Source organism: Petaurus breviceps, unplaced genomic scaffold (genome assembly GCF_028583685.1).
Source record: "Petaurus breviceps papuanus isolate PSGF00001 unplaced genomic scaffold, PetGlider_PUasm1.0 166, whole genome shotgun sequence".
NCBI classification, from domain to species: domain Eukaryota; kingdom Metazoa; phylum Chordata; class Mammalia; order Diprotodontia; family Petauridae; genus Petaurus; species Petaurus breviceps.
Genome location: NW_027185737.1, coordinates 642,924 through 663,055, shown reverse-complemented (window position 1 = coordinate 663,055; position 20,132 = coordinate 642,924). Strand labels below are relative to the sequence as shown.

Here is a 20,132-nt window from a genome sequence, read left to right as displayed (position 1 = left end):
AATAATTTATCTCTAAGTGGCTAAATACTTAAAAAATAAAGATGATGGCAGTCATCTATTATATCCAATGTTGGTTTAAAATTTAACTTTACTTGCAAAAACTGATCATTCTGCATAAAACAAGCACAAAACAAGAAATTAAAATATTACATAAAATATATAACTTCTAGGTGCCATAGCTCTAAGCAGAAAAAAGATAATTATATAAATCAAGTCAAAAATTTTGAAATTATTTCTCCTACTACTGACATTTTTCATTTCAAAAGAATGATATGTAATGGACTGAGGTTTAGCTCACTTTTCAGCAGACATCTGAGTACAGACTGAAATAACAAATGACAAAGAGAAGATATGGCATTCATAGAAATACAATAAAACTGAATCACAAAATGTTACATAGTACATTAAGAACACCTCTTTCAAAAAATTTTCAAACACAAAAATGACTGATTTATTAAGTTTATTAAATTTCTCTGAAAATGACAAAAAAAAATACTGTTTTAAGGAAATATTTTAGCTAGGAAAGAAGCAAAAAAACTACCTATTCCTTTCATTGTTCATTAATCACATTATCAAGTAATACCTGTCATTATATCTTCAGTTACTTTATGAGAATGATATATACACAAGTACACATACATATATATCAAGACTCCTAAGAAAAGACTATCATCGAAATAGAGTGGAGGAAATACAAAAACATACATAGTACAGTATTATGGTAATACAACTAAAATGAGCTAGAAGAAAAAAATACAAGCCAAAGGGCTCTACCAATCATCATAGGATAATAAATTTAGTACATAAAGGGACTTTAAAAGCCATCTAATCCAATTTCCCCCCTTATTTTATAGGGGAGGAAACAGTGGCCTCAGAAGTTTAACACAGTTTTTATGCTAGAGGCTGAATATGAACCTTGGATGATAAAAAAAGTATCTAATGAGGTCAGAACTTTTACAGTTCTCAGACACTCAGACTACTACTTTTCCCAGTGTACCATCATTGAAATTAAAATTACATATGCTGTGGTAAGTGAGGGAATACTTACCAATGGAATATCTCGAGCTTTTTCAATACGAACTATTTTTACAGTTTCTCCTCCATACTGGCCAATGCTCTCATAAACTCTCTCATCTGTAATGGACTCTGGCTGCATTTCCTGCTCAGCAACCTTATCATGAGCCAATAAAAGTGCCTGTGGGGTTTTGAGAAAGAATTACTTAATCATATGCAGTATTTTTCTAACTTAATACTATATATAATGCCGAAGCTCTTATGTCTCTTAAAAAACTATTCATGGTGATTTGTGTGGTCAATAGTTTCCGACTTTTTCCTCCAAATCTTTATATATAGTGCTTCAGTTTAAATGCTTGCAATCATATATTTGTATTATATGTCATGAAGTGCTTCACCTGTGCAAACTATTAGTAAAATGAAGTCTCATGCCTCCACTGTATTTTCTTAAAGTTCAATTAAAAACGTTTAACTCTAACCCTATGAATAATTAAGAACTCAGATAAAACTGAAAATATAACCATAAGAAAAATAAAACTATAGGAATTTAAAATTTCCTTTTTAAAGGGCAAACTTTATTTAAGAAAATCAACAGCCTCCTCCTGACCTGGTTCCAGGTGGGATAAGACCTCCTTTCTTTCTTGTTTAAATTTGTTACTTCAAAGCTCCTCGTGGAAAATGATATTGCTGACACTGTTGTTTACAATGGCTCTGAAATGTGCAATATTTTATTCCATTGTTGGGTGCCCCACAGGACTGAATGAGACAGGAATGGTAAAAGCCAAAAAGACACTTGGGGGATGAGGTTCAGGGAAAGAGATACTCTAAACATTAAGTACCACCAATGAACATAGTACTGTCACCAATTGGGAGGACATGGAGATTTGGAAACATGTATTCTACAATATGCTCTATATGGCCCCCTGAAGAACACACCGTGTTACTCACAGAAACCCCTCTGGATCCCAAAGGCAACTGAGAAGTGATGGCTCAAATCATGTTTGAAATGGTCAACATTCCATCCATGTATACTGCCATCTATGTTGTGCTGTCCTTTTATGCTTCTGGCACTGCCATTAGTATTATAATGGAACTCTGGTATGCTATGACTTACACTGTGTCCAACTATGAAGATCATGATCTTCTCCATGCGACCCTACATCCAGATCTGGTTGGCCATGGCCTAACAAACTACTTCATGAAAATCCTGAACAACAGAAATTACATGTTGACTACCATAGCTGAGAAGGAAACTGTTTGACATCAATGAGAAGCTGTGTTATACTGCCCCCTAGAGAATAAATAGCATCTAGTTATATCTAGCTCCTGTCTGGAAAAAAACTATGTATAGGTTCCCTAATGGATCAGGTTATCATCACTGGCAATGAGAAACCATCTTCCAATATCATTCTTTAGGCATGGAATCTTGTGTATAAATATATTATCTTCAACCCAATCATGAAGTATGATGTTATCATATGTAATGATAACACAACAGACCCACCTACGCCAGCACATGGAGATCCATGTCCAACTGGAAAATTACAATGTCCATCAGAGGAAGCTGTGAAACCTGGTCATCAAGGATGAGAAAATGGTTAAGGTGGTCCTGTAGTCATCTCCAGAGCTGGAGCTGGGCTCTGCCAAAATCACTATGGAGTGCCTGACACAAGACTGGCTTTTCCAGTTCCATGACCAAAGACTGTGTACAGAGGAGAATTTTCCTAGCACAGATGTCATTGGGCAATCACTCACCATCACTACAACATCCCAGAAGACTGGGAAACACAGCACTCCTTCCTTGAAACCCCCATCGAAGCCCCATTATCACTAATAAAAATTATTGCTTAAGGGGAAAATAAAAAGCAATACCATACTACATGAGCATGCTTTGAGGTACCACCATGTAATAAAGGCATGGATGACAGGAGACACTAAGAGACTACAGTCCAAGCCAACAGCACAAAGAAAATCAAGATAACTACCCCCCTTGAGCTTAAGTAATCCATCTGGACTGGAGGCTGAATCTTCCAGAAAATGTTTATCAACAGTATGGGTCCTCCTTTGTACACAGCAAATGAATGAATTTCTGTTGTTGCTGATCATTTATTCTTGTCAAAGAGTAAGACGTGATAATTGCCCCCAAATAAGATGGCTCTGTTTTCTTTTTGGTGTTTGACTCAGGTTTTAAAAACTGGACTGGTGAAGGTAAGAAACAGTCTAAGTAGGTTGGAGGTAAATAGCTCCAAAATTCTACAATGTGTCTTCAGGATTCTGATTGTATATCTGAATTAAAAAGTTACTGCAGATATTGTATTATCAGTGTTTGCCTTGCTCTACAAAAAGAAATTGGTTTTAAAATTAGTGGCAGAGATGGGGAAGGTCATAATAGTATTACATATATGTAAATTATTTAAGTTTTTAAAAATTGTATTCTGTCTTAGTATGTGGGATTTTTTTGTTTGTTTGTTTCTTAGAACTATACTGGCATCCCCGTTTCTCTATCTGCCCACTGCCTTGCCTTCCTGCCAACATATATGTGAAAAGAAGGTTTTTTACAATCCACCTGGAAATTCAATGAGACTAGCTCCAGTGTGTGGATGAGATGAGGAGCTCTGAATGTATACTGGCTTAAGATAAGTTTAAATAAAAGTGAATACATTAGAGAAAAAGTAATTGGGTGGTTTTCACTTCATAAATACATAAGGCAAAGCATATATTATAAAAAAGTTGCATGGTAATAAGATATATTTGGTTCAGGGGCGGCCAGGTAGCACAGCAAGTAAGAGCACCGGCTCCAGTGTTGAGAAGACCTGGAGATCGAATCCCGGGCTGAGACACTCAGCACCACACCCAGAAATAACTGGCCGTGTAACCTTGAGCAAGTTACTTAACCCTGATTGCTTAAAAAAAAAAAAAGATATATTTGGTTCAACAATAGAATGTCAGTTTCTCTGATTTCTACCTGAATATGAGGAGCATTTAGCAAAGCATTTAACTCCTGTCCTTCCTTCTGATGGCTTGGTTTCAAAACTGCTTGTACCTACAAAAGAAAAAGGAAATCATTCAATCTTTCTAGACTGCAGTACATACCTATTAAGCAATACTTAAAGAGGCTAGTGACAGAAGGCAGTGAATATAAAAAAGCCCCAATACCATTACTGCTGCTACTACTATTACTGCTGCTGTTCCTCCCTCTACCACCACCAGCACCACCACTACAAAAGATCAAGGAAAGGTAGAGAGCAAAAACATGGCTCATATTGAGGCTTCAATCTCATCATTGAGGCAAAATTCGTGCTAGTTTAAGAGCAACATTCCTTATAAAATATAACACATCACAAGACATTTTTTTCAACTGTAAAATCATGGGGTAGGGGTGACATAATTGCAAGAAGCTTTCAAGTTCTAAAATTCTGTGATTCTAAAATATGCCACCTAAGTAGTGTGTAGAGGGCCAGGAGCACTAGATTGGAGTTCAGAAGATTCAAGTTTGAACCCAGTTCTTCTACAAAGCAATAACTTCTTTGTGCCTATTTCCTCATTTATAAAACAAAGGACCCCCCCCCCCGCCCAATGTCCTATAACCAAGTCCCTTCCAACTCTAAAGCTATGACTCTACAGTAATCTTAGGATAGGCAGAGGTAAATATAGACGCTAGACTCAAGAATCTAGGAGTTAGAGGAACAGAAATTAAATGATCAGGAATGAATGTGAGAAAATGGATTTTTTTTTGTATTTTAAAGGTTGTGGGGCATTTTATCTCTATAATACCTAACACATTACACTTGTAAGGTAGGTTTTATACATTAAACAAATGACAACAAATTTTTTTATGTAACAAAGCACTAAAAAATAACTATATTCAACTTTTTCTAATGGAAGCCATTACTATTATTAATATATCATTGTTTCAATGTTAAACAACTGAAAATGTTGGTCCCAGAAGGAAAATAAACCTTTAAAATTTATAAATATAAATATAATATTTTATAAAAAATAAAGAATGTTAACAAGGCATACAGAATACATACCTCCTGTGCAAGGTCTAGTGCATTGGAGATAACAGGAAAAGGAGGGCTGGCTTTATTCATATGCACTGTGACAGCATTGTGTATTTTAAATGCATTCTGGAAGTCAGTATTTTGTACAAGTTGTAAAAGCAGAGCAATGTCATCCTGGCTCTGGGAATCTACCAAAGTATGTTGAATATGCTTGAGTGAAGAGAATAGGTCTTCCACTTCTGGCAAGAGGAAAAAGTTGTTCAATATTAATCATTTAACTTGTATTTGCAAAATATGTTCTTTCAAGGTTACTACTTCAGCAGGCAGAATATTGGGATTAGTAACAGCATTCTAAACTTTATTATTTGATAGAGTAGCATTATCAGCACTGGGAATAGAAGGGTTGTAGGAAAGTAAATTTTCCTGATACTGGATGCTTTCTTTTTTTATTGCTTATATTGGTTATCTCTGGTCCTTTTTTTTATGCTTCATATTTTTAAATTTTTATTTATTTATTTTTAGTTTGTAACATTTCAGTTCCACAATCCCTTGAATTACAAATTTTCTCCCCTCTGCCCCTCCTGACCATGGCAGGATGTAATCCAAATATAGGGTCTACAAATACCTTCACATTAAACATTAGTCAAGTTATAAAGAATTATAACCAATGGAGTGAACAATGAGAAAGAAGGGACAAAATAAAACAAAACACAAAAGACAGAGAGCAAGTAGTTTGCTTCAATCTGCATTTAGACTCTGTAGTTCTTTCTCAGATGTGAATATCCCTTTCCATCATGAGTCTTTCGGAGTTGTCTTCTGACCTTGCATTGCCAAGAGGAGCCCAGTCTATCAAAGTTAATCATCACTTATACGATGTGTCTGTAATTGTGTACAAAGTTCTCCTGGTTCTGCTCTCCTCACTCAGCATCAGTTTATATAAGTGTCTCCAGGTTATTATGAAGTTCATCTGCTCCTCATTTTTTATAGCGCAATAGGATTCCATTAAATTCAGGTTATATCTGATTCTTAAAGTAAGAGATTTAAACTAAAACTTCTATGTGTTCTTGAACATATTTTCAAATCTTGATTATTCAGGGTTATAATTACAAACATTAAACACTGAACTGTGGTCCATAGCACAGCTGATGCATTCTAATATTACTGAGACCTAATAAGGTATTCAAGAGTTCATACACTAAGTGCCTCTGATTAAGTTTATTTTTGTGGGATTTTGTTAATGTTTTTTTTGGGGGGGGAGGGGAGCGGGGGGAGAGGTGGGCTGTCAGGGTTAAGTGACTTGCCCGGGATCATACAACTAGTAAGTGTCTGATGCTGGATTTGAACTCAGGTCCTCCTAACTCCAGGTCCAGTGCTACATCCATATGCCACCTAGCTGCACTGATTTTGTTAGTTTTTAAAGCTTTTCTTCCATCCTGACTCCAAAAATTGTCATTTATTGCTGGAAATATTACATAAAGATAAATTCAGTTGAATAAAGACTATAGTTTTCATGTCTAACATATCTCAGGTACCAAAGAAATTAATGAATTTTGATTAAGATTTCTACTTTCTCCTGAGTTTAGCTGAATGATGTCATTAAAGAGAACTTAACAGAAATGAGAAAGGCTAGTAACTGACACAGGAAAGGTTTACTGATCTCTAGGTAAATTAGTCATCTCTCTACCAAAGCAACTGAGAGCTAGAGGCTTCTGTCAGATAAGAAACAGAAACTTTGGTGAGTAGTTCTTTAAATGGGGCAGCTAGGTGGCACAGTCAATATAGGCCTTGGAGTCAGAAGGACCTGAGTTCAAATCTGGCCTCAGACACTTGACACCTACTGGCTGTGTGAACTTGGGCAAGTCACTTAATCCTAATTGCCTTGCCTTTCCCCCTCCCCCTCCAAAATTAATAGTTCTGAGTAGTTCTTTAAGTGATTTGTGAAAGTCAGAAGCAAGAATGTAAAAACAAGAAACTAATCTTTACCACTATAATATTGTACAAAAAAACAATTGTGAGATTTGAAAATTCAGATTAAAGAAATAACTAATCATAACATTAGAGGACTTACAATAATCATGTTTTAAATCTATTGGCTAAGATACTAAGACCAAAACAGGGCCAGAATTCAGACACAACTAGTGTGTAGTTGGGAGTAGTAATGATGATGCTAAAAGGCATACTATTAAAAAGGCATAACAGAGTAGAAGGAATTTCACAAAGGAACACAAAAGAACAATACTATATTCAAAATACAGTAGCTAGGTGGCAAAGAGGATAAAATGCTAGAGCTGGCAGCAGAAGACTAATGTCTGCCACTTACTAGCTATGTGACCAGGAACAAATCAATCAATCAATCAATCAATTTTTATTAAGTGTCAGGAACTCTGCTAAGCTCTGGGGATACAAAAAGAGGCAAAGAAAATCTCTGCCCTCAAGCAGCTTAAAATTTAAAGGGGGGGGGAGACAACATTCAAAGAAAACCATATAAAGCAATCTATATACAGGTAGGAAATAATTAACAAAGGGAAGGTACTAGAATTTAGAGGTGCTAGGAAAGACTTCCTGTACATGATGAAGTTTTAATTAATTAGGAATTAAAGGAAGCCAGGGAAGCAGATAGGGAAGAGGCAGAGAAAATGCCGATCTGGACTCAATATAGGGGGGGCTAAAGTATAAGAAATCTGGAAACAGGCTAGTTTATGAAGGACTTTGAAAGTCAAACAGAGCATTCTATATTTAATCTTTGAGGCAACAGGGAGCCACTGCAGTTTTCTGAGTATGGCAATAAGGTGGTCAGACCTACTAGGCTTTAGAAAAAGCACTATGATAGATGAAGGAAGGATGGATTGTAGTAGGGAGAGACTTGAGGCAGGCAGATTCACCAGCAGACTGTTGCAAAATAGTCCAGATACAAGGTGAGAAAGGTCTGCACTACAGTGGTGATCAAGTCAGAGAAGAAAACATATGTGAGAGATGTTACAGAGAAAAAACCGACAAGCCATGGCAACAGCTTGGATATAAGAGGTAGAACATAGTGAAACATCAAGGACGATGTCTATTCTTTTAGTTTAAAGAACCTAAGAGGATGGTATTGCCCTCTAAGAATAATAGAGAAGACAGAATGGGGAAAGAGTTAAAGGAGAAAAGACAATAAGTTTTATTTTGGAAAATGGAGCTTAAGAAGAATACTGAACATCCAATTTGAGATATCTGAAAAGCAGTTGGGAATGGAAGACAGAAGGTCAGCAGACAGCTTGGGGCAGGATAGGTAGATTGGAGAATCATCTCCACAGAAACAGTAATTAAATTCATGGGAGTTGAAGGGATCAGTAAAGTAGTATTGAGGGAGAAGTGAAGAAGGTCAAGGACAGAATTCAGTAGGACTCCTATGGTAAGAGAGTATGATATGGGGTATCTTAAGTATCTTTAGAGATGGCAGTTTCTGTGGTAATGTCAGAAGGAGGATTTAAGGAGTAAAGAAAAGAATGGCAGGAGAGAAGGTAGAGACACCTATAGTAGATGGCCTTCTCAAGGAGGTTAGCCTCAATAGGCAGAAGAGATATGGAAGAATAAACAGCAGGTGGAAGGATTAAGTGAGGATTTCTTCAGTAATATGCAGACATGGCCTTTAGGGAATGAGTCAGAAGACAGGGAGAGATTGAAAATAACTGACAGAATGTGGATGAAAAAGGAGACTATCTGTTGGAGATAGAATACACTGGGATAGATTGAACAGTTAGAAGGGATGGATTTGGGAAAGAGTTACTCCAGCATATGAAATAGGGGTAAAGGAAAAGATAATGTCAAAAGGTATCTTAGTAATAGGAGAAAAAAGGTGCTCACAGCAAATGGCCTCTTTTTTTCTGTAAAATATAAGGCAAAGATCTCAATATGAGGGAACCTGGAGAAATGTGAGGAGGGATGAAAAGGTTTGGATGAACTGTTATAGGGAATAGCATGGTAATAGCAGAATTGCATAGCAGCAGCAGGACCCAGTTGAGGTTGAGTAATACAATCTGTAGTGGACCTAGTCAGAATGGCTGTGTGATTTGTTCCCTCTTTGTTCAGTAGCACATAAATAATAAAAAATATCTCAACTATCATAGAGATAATCGTACCTACCTCTCAGGGCTGTTGTGGGAATAAATGAAATAATACAAATATGATTAAAAATAATATCACTACTGTTAGCATTATTATTATTAATGTTAAAACGAACACAAATACTTCAAAAACAAGGATACACAATAGGTTGTTTCAAAGGTTATTTGTTTTATTTTCTTGTTTGTTCATGTTCTTTCCAGTTTATAATTTTAAAAGAGTATTTAAGAAAATGATTTTATCTTATAAAGTCTACATATCTAACATGAAGTAATGTGTCAGGGAACACATGCAGCTTAGAGTTTTGAGGAAAAGAAACTGGAAAATATTATATCCTCTGAGGCAGGTACTGTGCTTTTTCCTAACTAAGTAAGTCTGAATAGGACACCAATTCAAATGCCCTATGATTTGGGTACTCAGTAGTTTGACAAACTTTAAAAGTCTGAATTAAATGAAAAAAGAGATAAGTGTGAGATCAATTCCATGGGTTGCATTCAAAATCAACTTAGTTGAGAAAGGTTCCAGAAAACATTCTTAGGAAGAACAGAGAGCTGCCAAAATACTTTTATCCTTCATGCTTAGATAAGTTTCCATTAAAAATGTATGATGGGGGCAGCCAGGTAGCACAGTGAGTAATAGCACTGGCCCCAGAGTCGGGATGACCTGGGATCGAATCCTGGCTTAGATACTTACCACCACACTCAGAAATAACTGGCCATATAACCTTGAGAAAGTTACTTAACCCCAAATGCTTTGGAAAAAAAAAAGTATGATGAACAAATAAATTACTGGATGCTTCAAAGAACCTACAATGTTTATTATACACATGCAGCTTGATCAAGAAGATATAAACAACTCACATCTCACCAGTCAGATTGGCTAAGATGACAAAACAGGAAAATGACAAATGCTGGAGAGGATGTGGGCAAATTGGAACACTAATGCATTGCTGGTGGAGTTGAGAACTGATCCAGCCTTTCTGGACAGCAATCTGGAATTATGCCCAAAGGGCTATAAATACTTTCATACCCTTTGATCCAGCAATACCACTCCTAGGGTTACATCCCAAAGAGATCACAGAAGTGGGAGAAAGACCGGTATGTACAAAAATGTATATAGCAGCTCTTTTTGTGCTAGCAAAGAATTGGAAATCAAGGGGGTGCCCATCAATTGGGGAATGGCTGAACGAGTTGTAGTATATGCATGTTATGGAATACTATTGTGCTATAAGAAACGAGGAGCAGATGGTCTTCATATTTACCTGGAGAGGCTTAAAAGAACTGATGCTGAGTAAGAAGAGTAGAACCAGGACAAATTTCTACACAATTACAAACACAACATATGTGTGATGACCAACTTTGATAGACTGGACTCTTCTCACCAATGCAGTGATATAAGTCAATCCCAAAAGACTCATGATGGAGAGAAATATGTGCATCCAGAGAAAGAACTAGAAAGAACTAAGTTTATATCCAGGTGGAAGCAAAATACCTGATCTTTTTCCTTCTCTTATTTGGTTTTATGTCTTCTTTACCATTTCCCATTCTAGTGGTACAATCCGTCCTTATAACCTGACTAATGTATAATGTGAAAGTATTTACAGATCCTATACTTGACTATAAGCCGCCATGGGGGGAAGGGGGGAGGGGGGCAAAATGTGAAACTCAAGGAATTGTGGAATTGAATCCTGTAAACTAAAAGGAAACAAATTAATAAAAAAAATTTTTAAAAAGAAGATATACAGATCAAGAATACACACAGAATGTCTGATGGAACAAATTCTGATAAAATTAATCATGGTAGAGAGAACAATTAAAAAAATGTCTTCATTATCACATTAAAGATGAGAAAAATCTCAGGAAATGAAGTTGAGAACCAGAAACTATAGGATTTTATCACTCATATTACTCATTTCTGATCAAGAAAATGTGTCTACAATATCTTCCTTAGTCCCTTTAATAATATGAACCTACCCTTGAAAAAATCCTCAAAATGCTCCTCTGACAAAGAGCTTTTCGTTCAAATTCAGTAACAGCAAGATAACAGTGACTGGAGGGGCGGCTAGGTGGCAGTGAGTAAAAGCACTGGACCTGGAGTCAGGAGGACCTGAGTTCGGTTCCCACCTCAGACACTTAACACCCACACAAAAAAACAAGCCATGTAACCTTGGGAAAGTTACTTAACCCCAACTGCCCACCAAAAGGCAAAAAAAAAAAAAAAAAAGATGATAATGGCTGGTAAAAACAAAATAGTTCCTCCCCTTGTTGGGGTAAAAAATTAGATGCTTATTTATATACATATATGTATACACGTACATAAAATAGATATTTACACACACATATATGATGTACACAAATACATAAGAAAGATGTTTTGGAGGAAGGAAACTCATAGAATAAAATAAATGTTATACGTGGTATTTATCTTTTACTGTCAGACTTACAAAGCCTACAGAAAGAAATACAAAAGATACAATGGTATTTAAAATGACAAAAAGAAGCTGGAAGGAAGGCCAAAGTAATACCAGAAAGAAAACTATATTACAAAGCAGTAATCATCAAAATAAATCACACTAGTTAAAAAATAGCAAAACAGGGGCGGAGTCAAGATGGCGGAGTAGAAGCAGGACCTCCACTGGACTCCAGCTTCCACCTTCCCCAATCCATGTAAAAAGGGACTCTAAACAAACTTTGGAGCTGAAGGAACCACAAAATGACACAGAGAAGCTAACCTCCCGCTGAGGACAGCCTGGCAGGCCTGCAGGAATCATCCAGCGCAGCCCAGCCCAACGCCCAGGCTTTAGCCCCAGGGCAGGCCTGACCAGCTGCCAGCCAGAGGGACCCCAGATCAGCAGCAGCTGTGGCCTATTCCAGATTTGTCAACACATAGATTCAAAGAACAAAGTAAGAGGTCAGTGCAGTCTGGACTTGGGACCCAGTAAGTGGGAGTGTATGGCTTCTGCCTCTGGGGCGAGAAGCCACTGAGACCCCAGCACAGCCAACCAGCTCCACATGGCAGCTTCAGCTTCTCGCCTGCAGAGTGTAGGGGAACCAAGCGCCAGTCTGAAGGGTAACTGCTCTTGCTTTAACCTTCTTGGATCTGGATTGCAGTCTAGGATGGAGGTGCTGGTGGGTGTGTACACTCACCCAAGAATAGTATAGCCAGGTTCCAGAATCGCTAGAGTGTGTGGAGATCTCGGAGAGGGCACCCATCTAATACCTCTGGCAGATGAGAAAACCCCAGCGTTTGGGAGTAAAGCTGCCCTGTCTGGTGGCAGAGTCCTACTGTGGCAAAAAGCCCTGGGGTCAAGTGACTGAGGGGCGACATGACCAGGCAAAGGAAACAAGGCAGACAGAATATTCCAACATTAGACTCCTATTTTGGGGACAAAAAGAAGCAAAGCATGGAACAGGAGGAAGACAGTGAAGTCAGAACTCCTGCACCAAAAGCTTCAAAGGAAAATACCAGCTGGTTACAGGCCTTAGAGGACCTTAAGAAACAGATAAGAAAAGTGGAGGAAAAATTGGGAAGAGAAATGAGAACAATGCAAGAAAATTATGAAATGAGAGTCAACAGCCTGACTGAGGAAAATCACACCTTAAAAAACAGACTAACTGAAATGGCAAAAGAGGCTCCAAAAGGCAATGAGGAGAAGAATACCTTAAAAAGCCAAATTTGCCAGATGGAAAAAGAATCTCAAAAGCTCAATGAGGAGAATCATTACTTCAGAATTAGATTGGAGCAAATGGAAGCTAATGACTTTATGAGAAATCAAGATGCTATTAAACACATCCAAACAAATGAAAGAATAGAAGGCAATGTGAAATATCTCAAGGGAAAAACCATTGACCTGGAAAATAGATGCAGGAGAGATCATTTTAAAATTATTGGACTACCTGAAAGCCATAATCAAAGTAAGAACCTGGAAATCATACTCCAGGAAGGTCTCAAAGAAAACTGCCCTGATGTTTTAGAACCAGAGGGCAAAATAGAGGTTGAAAGAATCCACCAATCACCTCCTGAAAAAGATTCCAAAAAGAAAACTCCTAGGAATATTATAGCCAGGTTCCGGAATTCTCAGATTAAGGAGAGAATATTATAAGCAGCCAGGAAAAAACATTTTGAATAATGTGGAAACACAATCAGGGTAATCCAGGATCTGGCAGTTTATAAACTGAGAGATCGAAGGGCTTGGAATATGATATTCTGGAGGTCAAAGGAGCTGGGATTAAAACCAAGAATCACCTACACAGCAAAACTGAATATCATGTTTCGGGGGAAAATAATGTCATTCAGTGGAATAGAGGACTTTCAAGCATTCTTGATGAAAAAACCAGAGTTGAATAGAAAATTTCATATTCAGATACAAGAACCAAGAGAAGCATAAAAAGGTCTTTTCTAGGTTTGTATGGTACGACCAAAATTCCATCTTGCCAAGCAAGGCAGATTTCAAGCATCAGTATGAATTTACTCCTCCAGCCCTAGTCTAACTTCACAATTTCAAAGAGATGAGGAGGTTAGTGAAACTTGAATTCAGACACTAACTCTTCTTCCAAACTTTAAGGAGCTATGGGCTGATTAGTACGGGAGCTTCTTTCTTCAACACAGACCTCAGTGTTACTATGATTCAAATATGATTGTTTTTACAGGTTATTGTGACCACATAATTCGTCATATTAAAGACAACTTACTGATTACCATTCAGAAGTGAATTAGGACATGACAAAAGAGGAAAACTATAAATTCTGGAGAAGATATGGGAAGATTGGAACACTAATGCATTGTTGGTGGAGTTGTGAACTGATCCAACCACTCTGGAAAGCAATTTGGTACTATGCCCAAAGGGCTATAAAAATGTGCATACCATCTGACCCAGCAATATCACTTCTACAGCTGTATTCCAAAGAAAGCATATGTCAAATGTACAAAAATATTCACATTAGCTTTTTTTGTGGTGGCAAGGAATTGGAAATCAAGGGGATGCCCATCAATTGGGGAATGGCGAAACAAGTTGTGGTATATGATGGAATGGAATACTATTGTGCTACGAGAAATGAGGAGCAAAACGGACTTCATAATAACCTAGAAAGACTTATACGAAGTGATGTTGAGTGAGGGGAGCAGAACCAGAAGAACACTGTTCACAACTATAGACACATTGTATCTGTGATGACGAATTTTGATAGACTTGACCCTTCTCAGCAATGCAAGGTTCTAAAACAACTCATGATGGAAAAGGTTATCCACATACAGAGAAAGAATTATGGAATCAGAATGCAGATTGAAGGAAACTATTTGCTCTCTCTTTTTTGTTTTGCTTCTTCTCTCTGTCTCTTTCTCTTTTGCTTTTTGGAGGGCAAATGTGTTAAGTGACTTGCCTGAGTCACATGGCTAGTAATTGTGTCAAGCGTCTTAGGCCGGATTTGAACTCGGGTCCTCCTGACTCCAGGGTCGGTGCTCTATTCACTGCACCACCTAGCTGCCCTTGTTTCTTCTCTCTTGTCATTCATTCCACTGGTTATAATGGAATTTAGAAATTTACAAATTCACAACTTGACTATTGTGAGAATATGTGAAGGTATATGTCAAACTTATATCAGATTACATGCCATCTTGGAGGGGGAAGGGGGAGCAGAGGGCGGGGGAGACAATTTGGAACTCAAAAACGTGTGGAACTGAATATTGTAAACCAAAACTAAATTTAAAAGGAAAAAAAAAAGAATGCTTTAAAGTCCTCTATTCCATTGAATGACCATATTTTGCCCTGAAACATGATACTAACTTCATCTTGGTAGGTTAATTCTTAGTTTTGATACCAGTTCTTTTGACCTCCATAATATCATATTCCAAATCCTTTGATTCCTCCATGTAGAAGGTGCCAGGTCCTGTATTATCCTAATTGTGTTTCCACAATATTAAAATTGTTTCTTCCTGCCTGCTTGTAATATTTTCTCCTTTATCTGGGAACTGTGGAACCTGGCTATAATATTCCTAGAATTTTTCTTTTTGAAATCTTTTTCAGGAGGTGATTGGTGTATTCTTTCAACCTCTATTTTGCCCTCTGGTTCTAAAATAACAGGGCAATTTTCCTTGAGAATTTCTTGACGGATGATTTCTAGGTTCTTTTTTTGATGATGGCTTTCAGGTAGTCCAATAATTTTTAATATTCTTTCTTAGGCATCTATTTTCTAGTTCAGTGGTTTTTACAATGCGATATTACACATTACCATCTATTTTTTCATTTGTTAGGATCTGTTTCATAGTATCTTTTTTTTATTGTTTTTTTTAATACTTTATTAACTTCTGATTTACATCATTCGTTTCCGCCAGATTTTGAGTTATAAATTTTCTCCCTGTTTTCCCCCCACCCATCCCCCCAAAACAGCAGTCCCACAGGATATCCCCACCTCCAATCTGGTCTCTCCCATATTTTCTCCCATACCCATTTCGACTTTTCCAGTGGAACTCTATGCCTCAGTACCTGTATATCTTATTTCTTAATTGCATGTAAGATGGTATTAATAATAGTATATATATATATATATATATACACACATACGCACACACACACACACACACACACACACATATATATATATATTTGAATATTTGATTTTTAAACTTTCAATTCCAGATTCATTCCCTTCCCCCCCTGCACCCACCACCACTGCGGAGACAAGCAGTTCAGTATAAGTTGTACATGTGCGGCTAATGCAAAACAATAACATAGTAGATGTACTGTAAAAGACTGACTATATTTCCCTCCCTCTTATCCCACCTCACACTTGTTCTATTCTCTACTTTGATCCTGTCCTTTTTCAAAAGTGGGTGCTTCCAACTTCCCTCCCCCCCAGCCTGCCCTCCCTTCCATCATCCCCCCTCACATTCCCTTCCCCCCCATCCTCCTGGAGGGTGAAATCCCCTATTTAGTGTGTATTTCCCTCCCTTCTCAAGCCAGATTCAATAGGAATAAGGTTGACCTATTCCCTTTTGCCTTCCTATTCTTCCCCTCCATTGTAACCATTTTCCCTTGCCTCTTCTGAATGAGATAGTTTGCCCCACTCTGTCTCTCCCCATCTCCTCTCATTATATTCCTCTCACCTCTTAATTTCACCTTTTAAGTATCATCCCTTCCTGTTAAATTGGTCCCGTGCCCTCTATCTATGTATACCTGTAAACGTATATACACACATTCACATATGTATTCATATGCCCGCATACCCTCATATAAAGACATGTATACATATTTATATTTATTTCTAATCCCTTCAACTACTGAGAAAAGTTTCATAAGTTACAATTATTGTTTTTCCATGTAGGAATATTAATAGTTCAACTTTGATAAGTTCCTTATGATTTCTTTTCCCTGTTTACCTTCTCATTCTTCTCTTGCGTCTTGTATCTGAATGTCAATATTTTCTATTCAACTCTGGTTTTTTCAGCAAGAATGCTTGAAAGTCCTGAATTCCACTGAATGATCATATTTTCCCCTGAAACATGATACTCAGTTTTGCTGGGTAGGTGACTCTTGGTTTTAATCCCAGCTCCCTTGACCTCTGGAATATCACATTCCAAGCCCTTCGATCCCTCAGTGTAGAAGCTGCCAGATCCTGGGTTATCCTGATTGTGTTTCCACAATATTCAAATTGTTTCTTCCTGGCTGCTTGTAGTATTCTCTCCTTAATCTGGGAATTCTGGAACCTGGCTATAATATTCCTAGGAGTTTTCTTTTTGGGATCTTTTTCAGGAGGTGATCGGTAGATTCTTTCAACCTATATTTTGCCCTCTGGTACTAAAACATCAGGTCAGTTTTCTTTGAGAACTTCCTAGAGGATGCTTTCTAGGTTCTTACTTTGGTCATGGCTTTCAGGTAGTCCAATAATTTTTAAATGATCTCTCCTGGATCTATGTTCCAGGTCAGTGGTTTTTCCCATGAGATATTTCACATTGCCTTCTATTCTTTCATTTGTTTGGATCTGTTTAACAGCATCTTGATTTCTCATAAAGTCATTAGCTTACATTTGCTCCAATCTAATTCTGAAGCAATGATTCTCCTCAGTGAGCTTTTGAGATTCTTTTCCCATCTGCCAAATTCGACTTTTTAAGGCATTCTTCTCCTCATTGCCTTTTTGAGCCTCCTTTGCTATTTGAGTCAGTCTGTTTTTTAAGGTATTATTTTCTTCAGTCAGGATGTTGACTCTCATTTCATAATTTTCTTGCATTATTCTCATTTCTCTTCCCAATTTTTCCTCCACTTCTCTTATCTGCTTCTTAAGGTCCTCTATGGCCTGTAACCAGCTTGTATTTTCCTTTGAAGCTTTTGGTGCAGGAGTTCTGACTTCACTGATTTCCTCCTGTTGATGCCTTGCTCCTTCTTGTCCCCAAAATAGGAGTATAATGTTGGAATCTTCTGTCTGCTTTGTTTCCTTTGCCTGCTCATGTCACCCCTCAGTCACTTGATCCCTGGGCTTTTTGCCACAGTAGGACTCTGCCACCAGACACGGGAGTTTTCGTCCCAAACGCTGGAGTTTTCTCAGCTGCCGGAGGTATTAGATGGGTGCCCTCTCTGAGGTCTCCACACGCTCTGGCAAGCTGGACACACACCCCAGGACCTCCACCCTAGACTGCAATCCAGATCCAAGCAGGTTAAAGCAAGAGCGATTACCCCTCAGACTGGTGCTTGGTCCCCCTACACTCTGCAGGCCAGGAGCTGAAGCCGCCACGTGGCACTGGCAGGCTGTGCTGGCGTCTCAGCGGTTTCTCACCCCGGGGGTAAAAGCAACACACTCCCATTTACTGGGTCCCAAAGTCCAGACTGCACTAGCCTCTCACCTTGTGTTTCGCATCTATGTATTGATAAATCTGGAAACGGCCACAACTGCTGCTGATTTGGAGTCCCTCTGGCTGGTAGCTGGTCAGGCCCGCCCTGGGGCTAAAGCCGTGGTGTGGTGCTGGGCTTGGCTCCCAGAGCGATTTTGTGGGTTCTGCAGCTCCAAAGTTTGTTTAGAGTCCCCTTTTTACATGGATTGGGGAGGGTGGAAGGCGGAGCCGCGGGAAGGTCGTGCTTCTACTCTGTCATCTTGGCTCCGCCCCCAGTTTCTGATCTGTTTCATAGTATCTTGATTTCTCATAAAGTCACTACCTTCCATTTGCTCCAGTCTAAATTCTGAAGGAATGATTCTCTTCAGTGAGCTTTTTCCATCTGGCAAATTCAGCTTTTTAAGGTATTCTTCTCCTAATTAGATTTTTCAGCCTCTTTTGCCATTTGAGTTAGTCTATTTTTAAGGTGTTATTTTCTTCAGTCAGGCTGTTGACTCTCTTTTCCTGATTTTCTTGCATCATTCTCATTTTTCATCCCAATTTTTCCTCTACTTCTCTTATTTCATTTTCAAAATCTTTCTTAAGCTCCTCTATGGCCTGTAACCACTTTATATTTTCCTTGGAAGCTTTTGGTGCAGGAGTTCTGACTTCATTGTCTTCCTCCTTTTCCATGCTTTGATTCATTTTGTCCCCAAAAAAGGAATCCAAAGTTGGATTGCTGTGCTTGCTTTGCTTCCTTTGCTTGCTCATGTTGCCACTCAATTACTTGACTTTTGAGCTTTTTGCCACAGTAGAATTCTGCTTTCAGAGAGGAGAGCTTTGTCCCAAATCACTGGGGTTTTCTCAGCTGCTGGAGCTATTAGCTGGGTGCCCTCTCTGAAGCCTCCACATGCTCTGGCACACTGGTCACGACCCTAGGACGTCCACCCAATACCGCAATCCAGATCCAAGCAGGTTAAAGCACTAGCAATTACCACTCAGACTGGTTGCTTGGTCCCCCTACAATCTGCAGGCCAGGAGCTCTGAAGTAGGCATGTTGCAGCAGCTACATGGCCACAGCACCTCAGCCACTTCTCCCTCTAGGAGCAGAGGCCAGACAGCATCCCCAGACCCCCTGTTCCCAAAGTCCACTGACCTCTCACTTTGTCTTTGGCATTTATGGGTTGATAATTCTGTCAACTACCACAGCTGCTGATGATTGACTATCCCAAAGTCCCTTCAGCTGGGGCTGGCTGGCCATTGCCGCCCTAAGCTAAAACCTCTAGCTCTTGTGGGGCTGGGCTCTGCTCCCAGCACACTGCAATGGCCCCTTCCTACTGTCCTGCCAGGCTGTCTTCAGCAGGTTATTTTCTCTCTGTCACTTTGTAGATTCTGTAGCTCTAAAGTTTGTTTAGAGTAATTTTTTACATGAACTGGAGGAGGTGGAAGCGGAACCACACGGAATTCCTCTTTCTACTCCACGATCTTGGCTCCAACCCCCAAAATATATTCTTAATCAAAGGACAAAAGTAATTACAAGGAAAAAAGATAACTTTGATTACATAAAGCTGAAAAGCTTTTGTGAAGACAAAATTATGCACTTAGGATAAAAATCAAATAAGAAAATTTCTATGATAAGGGTTTGGTATCTAAGATATTAAAAAACTCAGGTATGTGTGGACAGGTGACTAATAATTCCTAAACAAATACGTGGTCAATGTATATGAACAGTTCTCAAAAGACATGCAAAGTATTCAAAACCATATGAAAAAATGCTCTAAATCACAATAATGAGAAATGTAAATCAAAACAAATCTCAAGTTTCACTTTACATCCTACAAACGGGCCAAGGTGACAAAAAATAGCAATAGTTAATGTTGGAAGGGTTGTGGGATAAGTACCCTCACACATTGTTAGTAGAGCTTTGAAATGGTATAACTATTTTGAAAAGAAAATTGGAATTGTGCATAAGTAAATGTCTATATCCTCTGAACCAAACACTCCATTATTGGATTTATATTTCAAGGAAGTCATTGATAAGAAAGCCCTATATACACCAAAATACTTACAGCAGCATTTATACCAAAGAACTGGAAACAAAGTAGATGTCCATCAATTGGGGAATGGTTAAACAAACTGTGGTATATGAATAGAATGGAATATAACTGTGCTGTAAGAAAAAATGAATGTGATAAATATATAGAAGCTCGGAAA

The 20,132-nt window shown here is 38.3% G+C and overlaps 1 protein-coding gene across 4 annotated transcripts in view; it reads right to left on the bottom strand.

The window, feature by feature from the left end:
• The window catches only part of PALS1 (protein associated with LIN7 1, MAGUK p55 family member), a 142,864-nt gene that overhangs the window by 41,242 nt on the left and 81,490 nt on the right, over positions 1 to 20,132 (bottom strand). For all 4 annotated transcript variants that reach the window (XR_011167262.1, XM_069082429.1, XM_069082428.1 and 1 more), the window contains exons 3-5: positions 5,049 to 5,257; positions 3,980 to 4,057; positions 1,049 to 1,195 (exon numbers count right to left, since the gene is read on the bottom strand). Coding sequence is in view for 3 of the 4 variants with exons in the window: in XM_069082429.1 (XP_068938530.1) it covers positions 1,049 to 1,195; positions 3,980 to 4,057; positions 5,049 to 5,257 (434 nt within the window). In the remaining variant the exon portion in view is untranslated. The remainder of the gene's footprint in view (positions 1 to 1,048; positions 1,196 to 3,979; positions 4,058 to 5,048; positions 5,258 to 20,132) is intronic.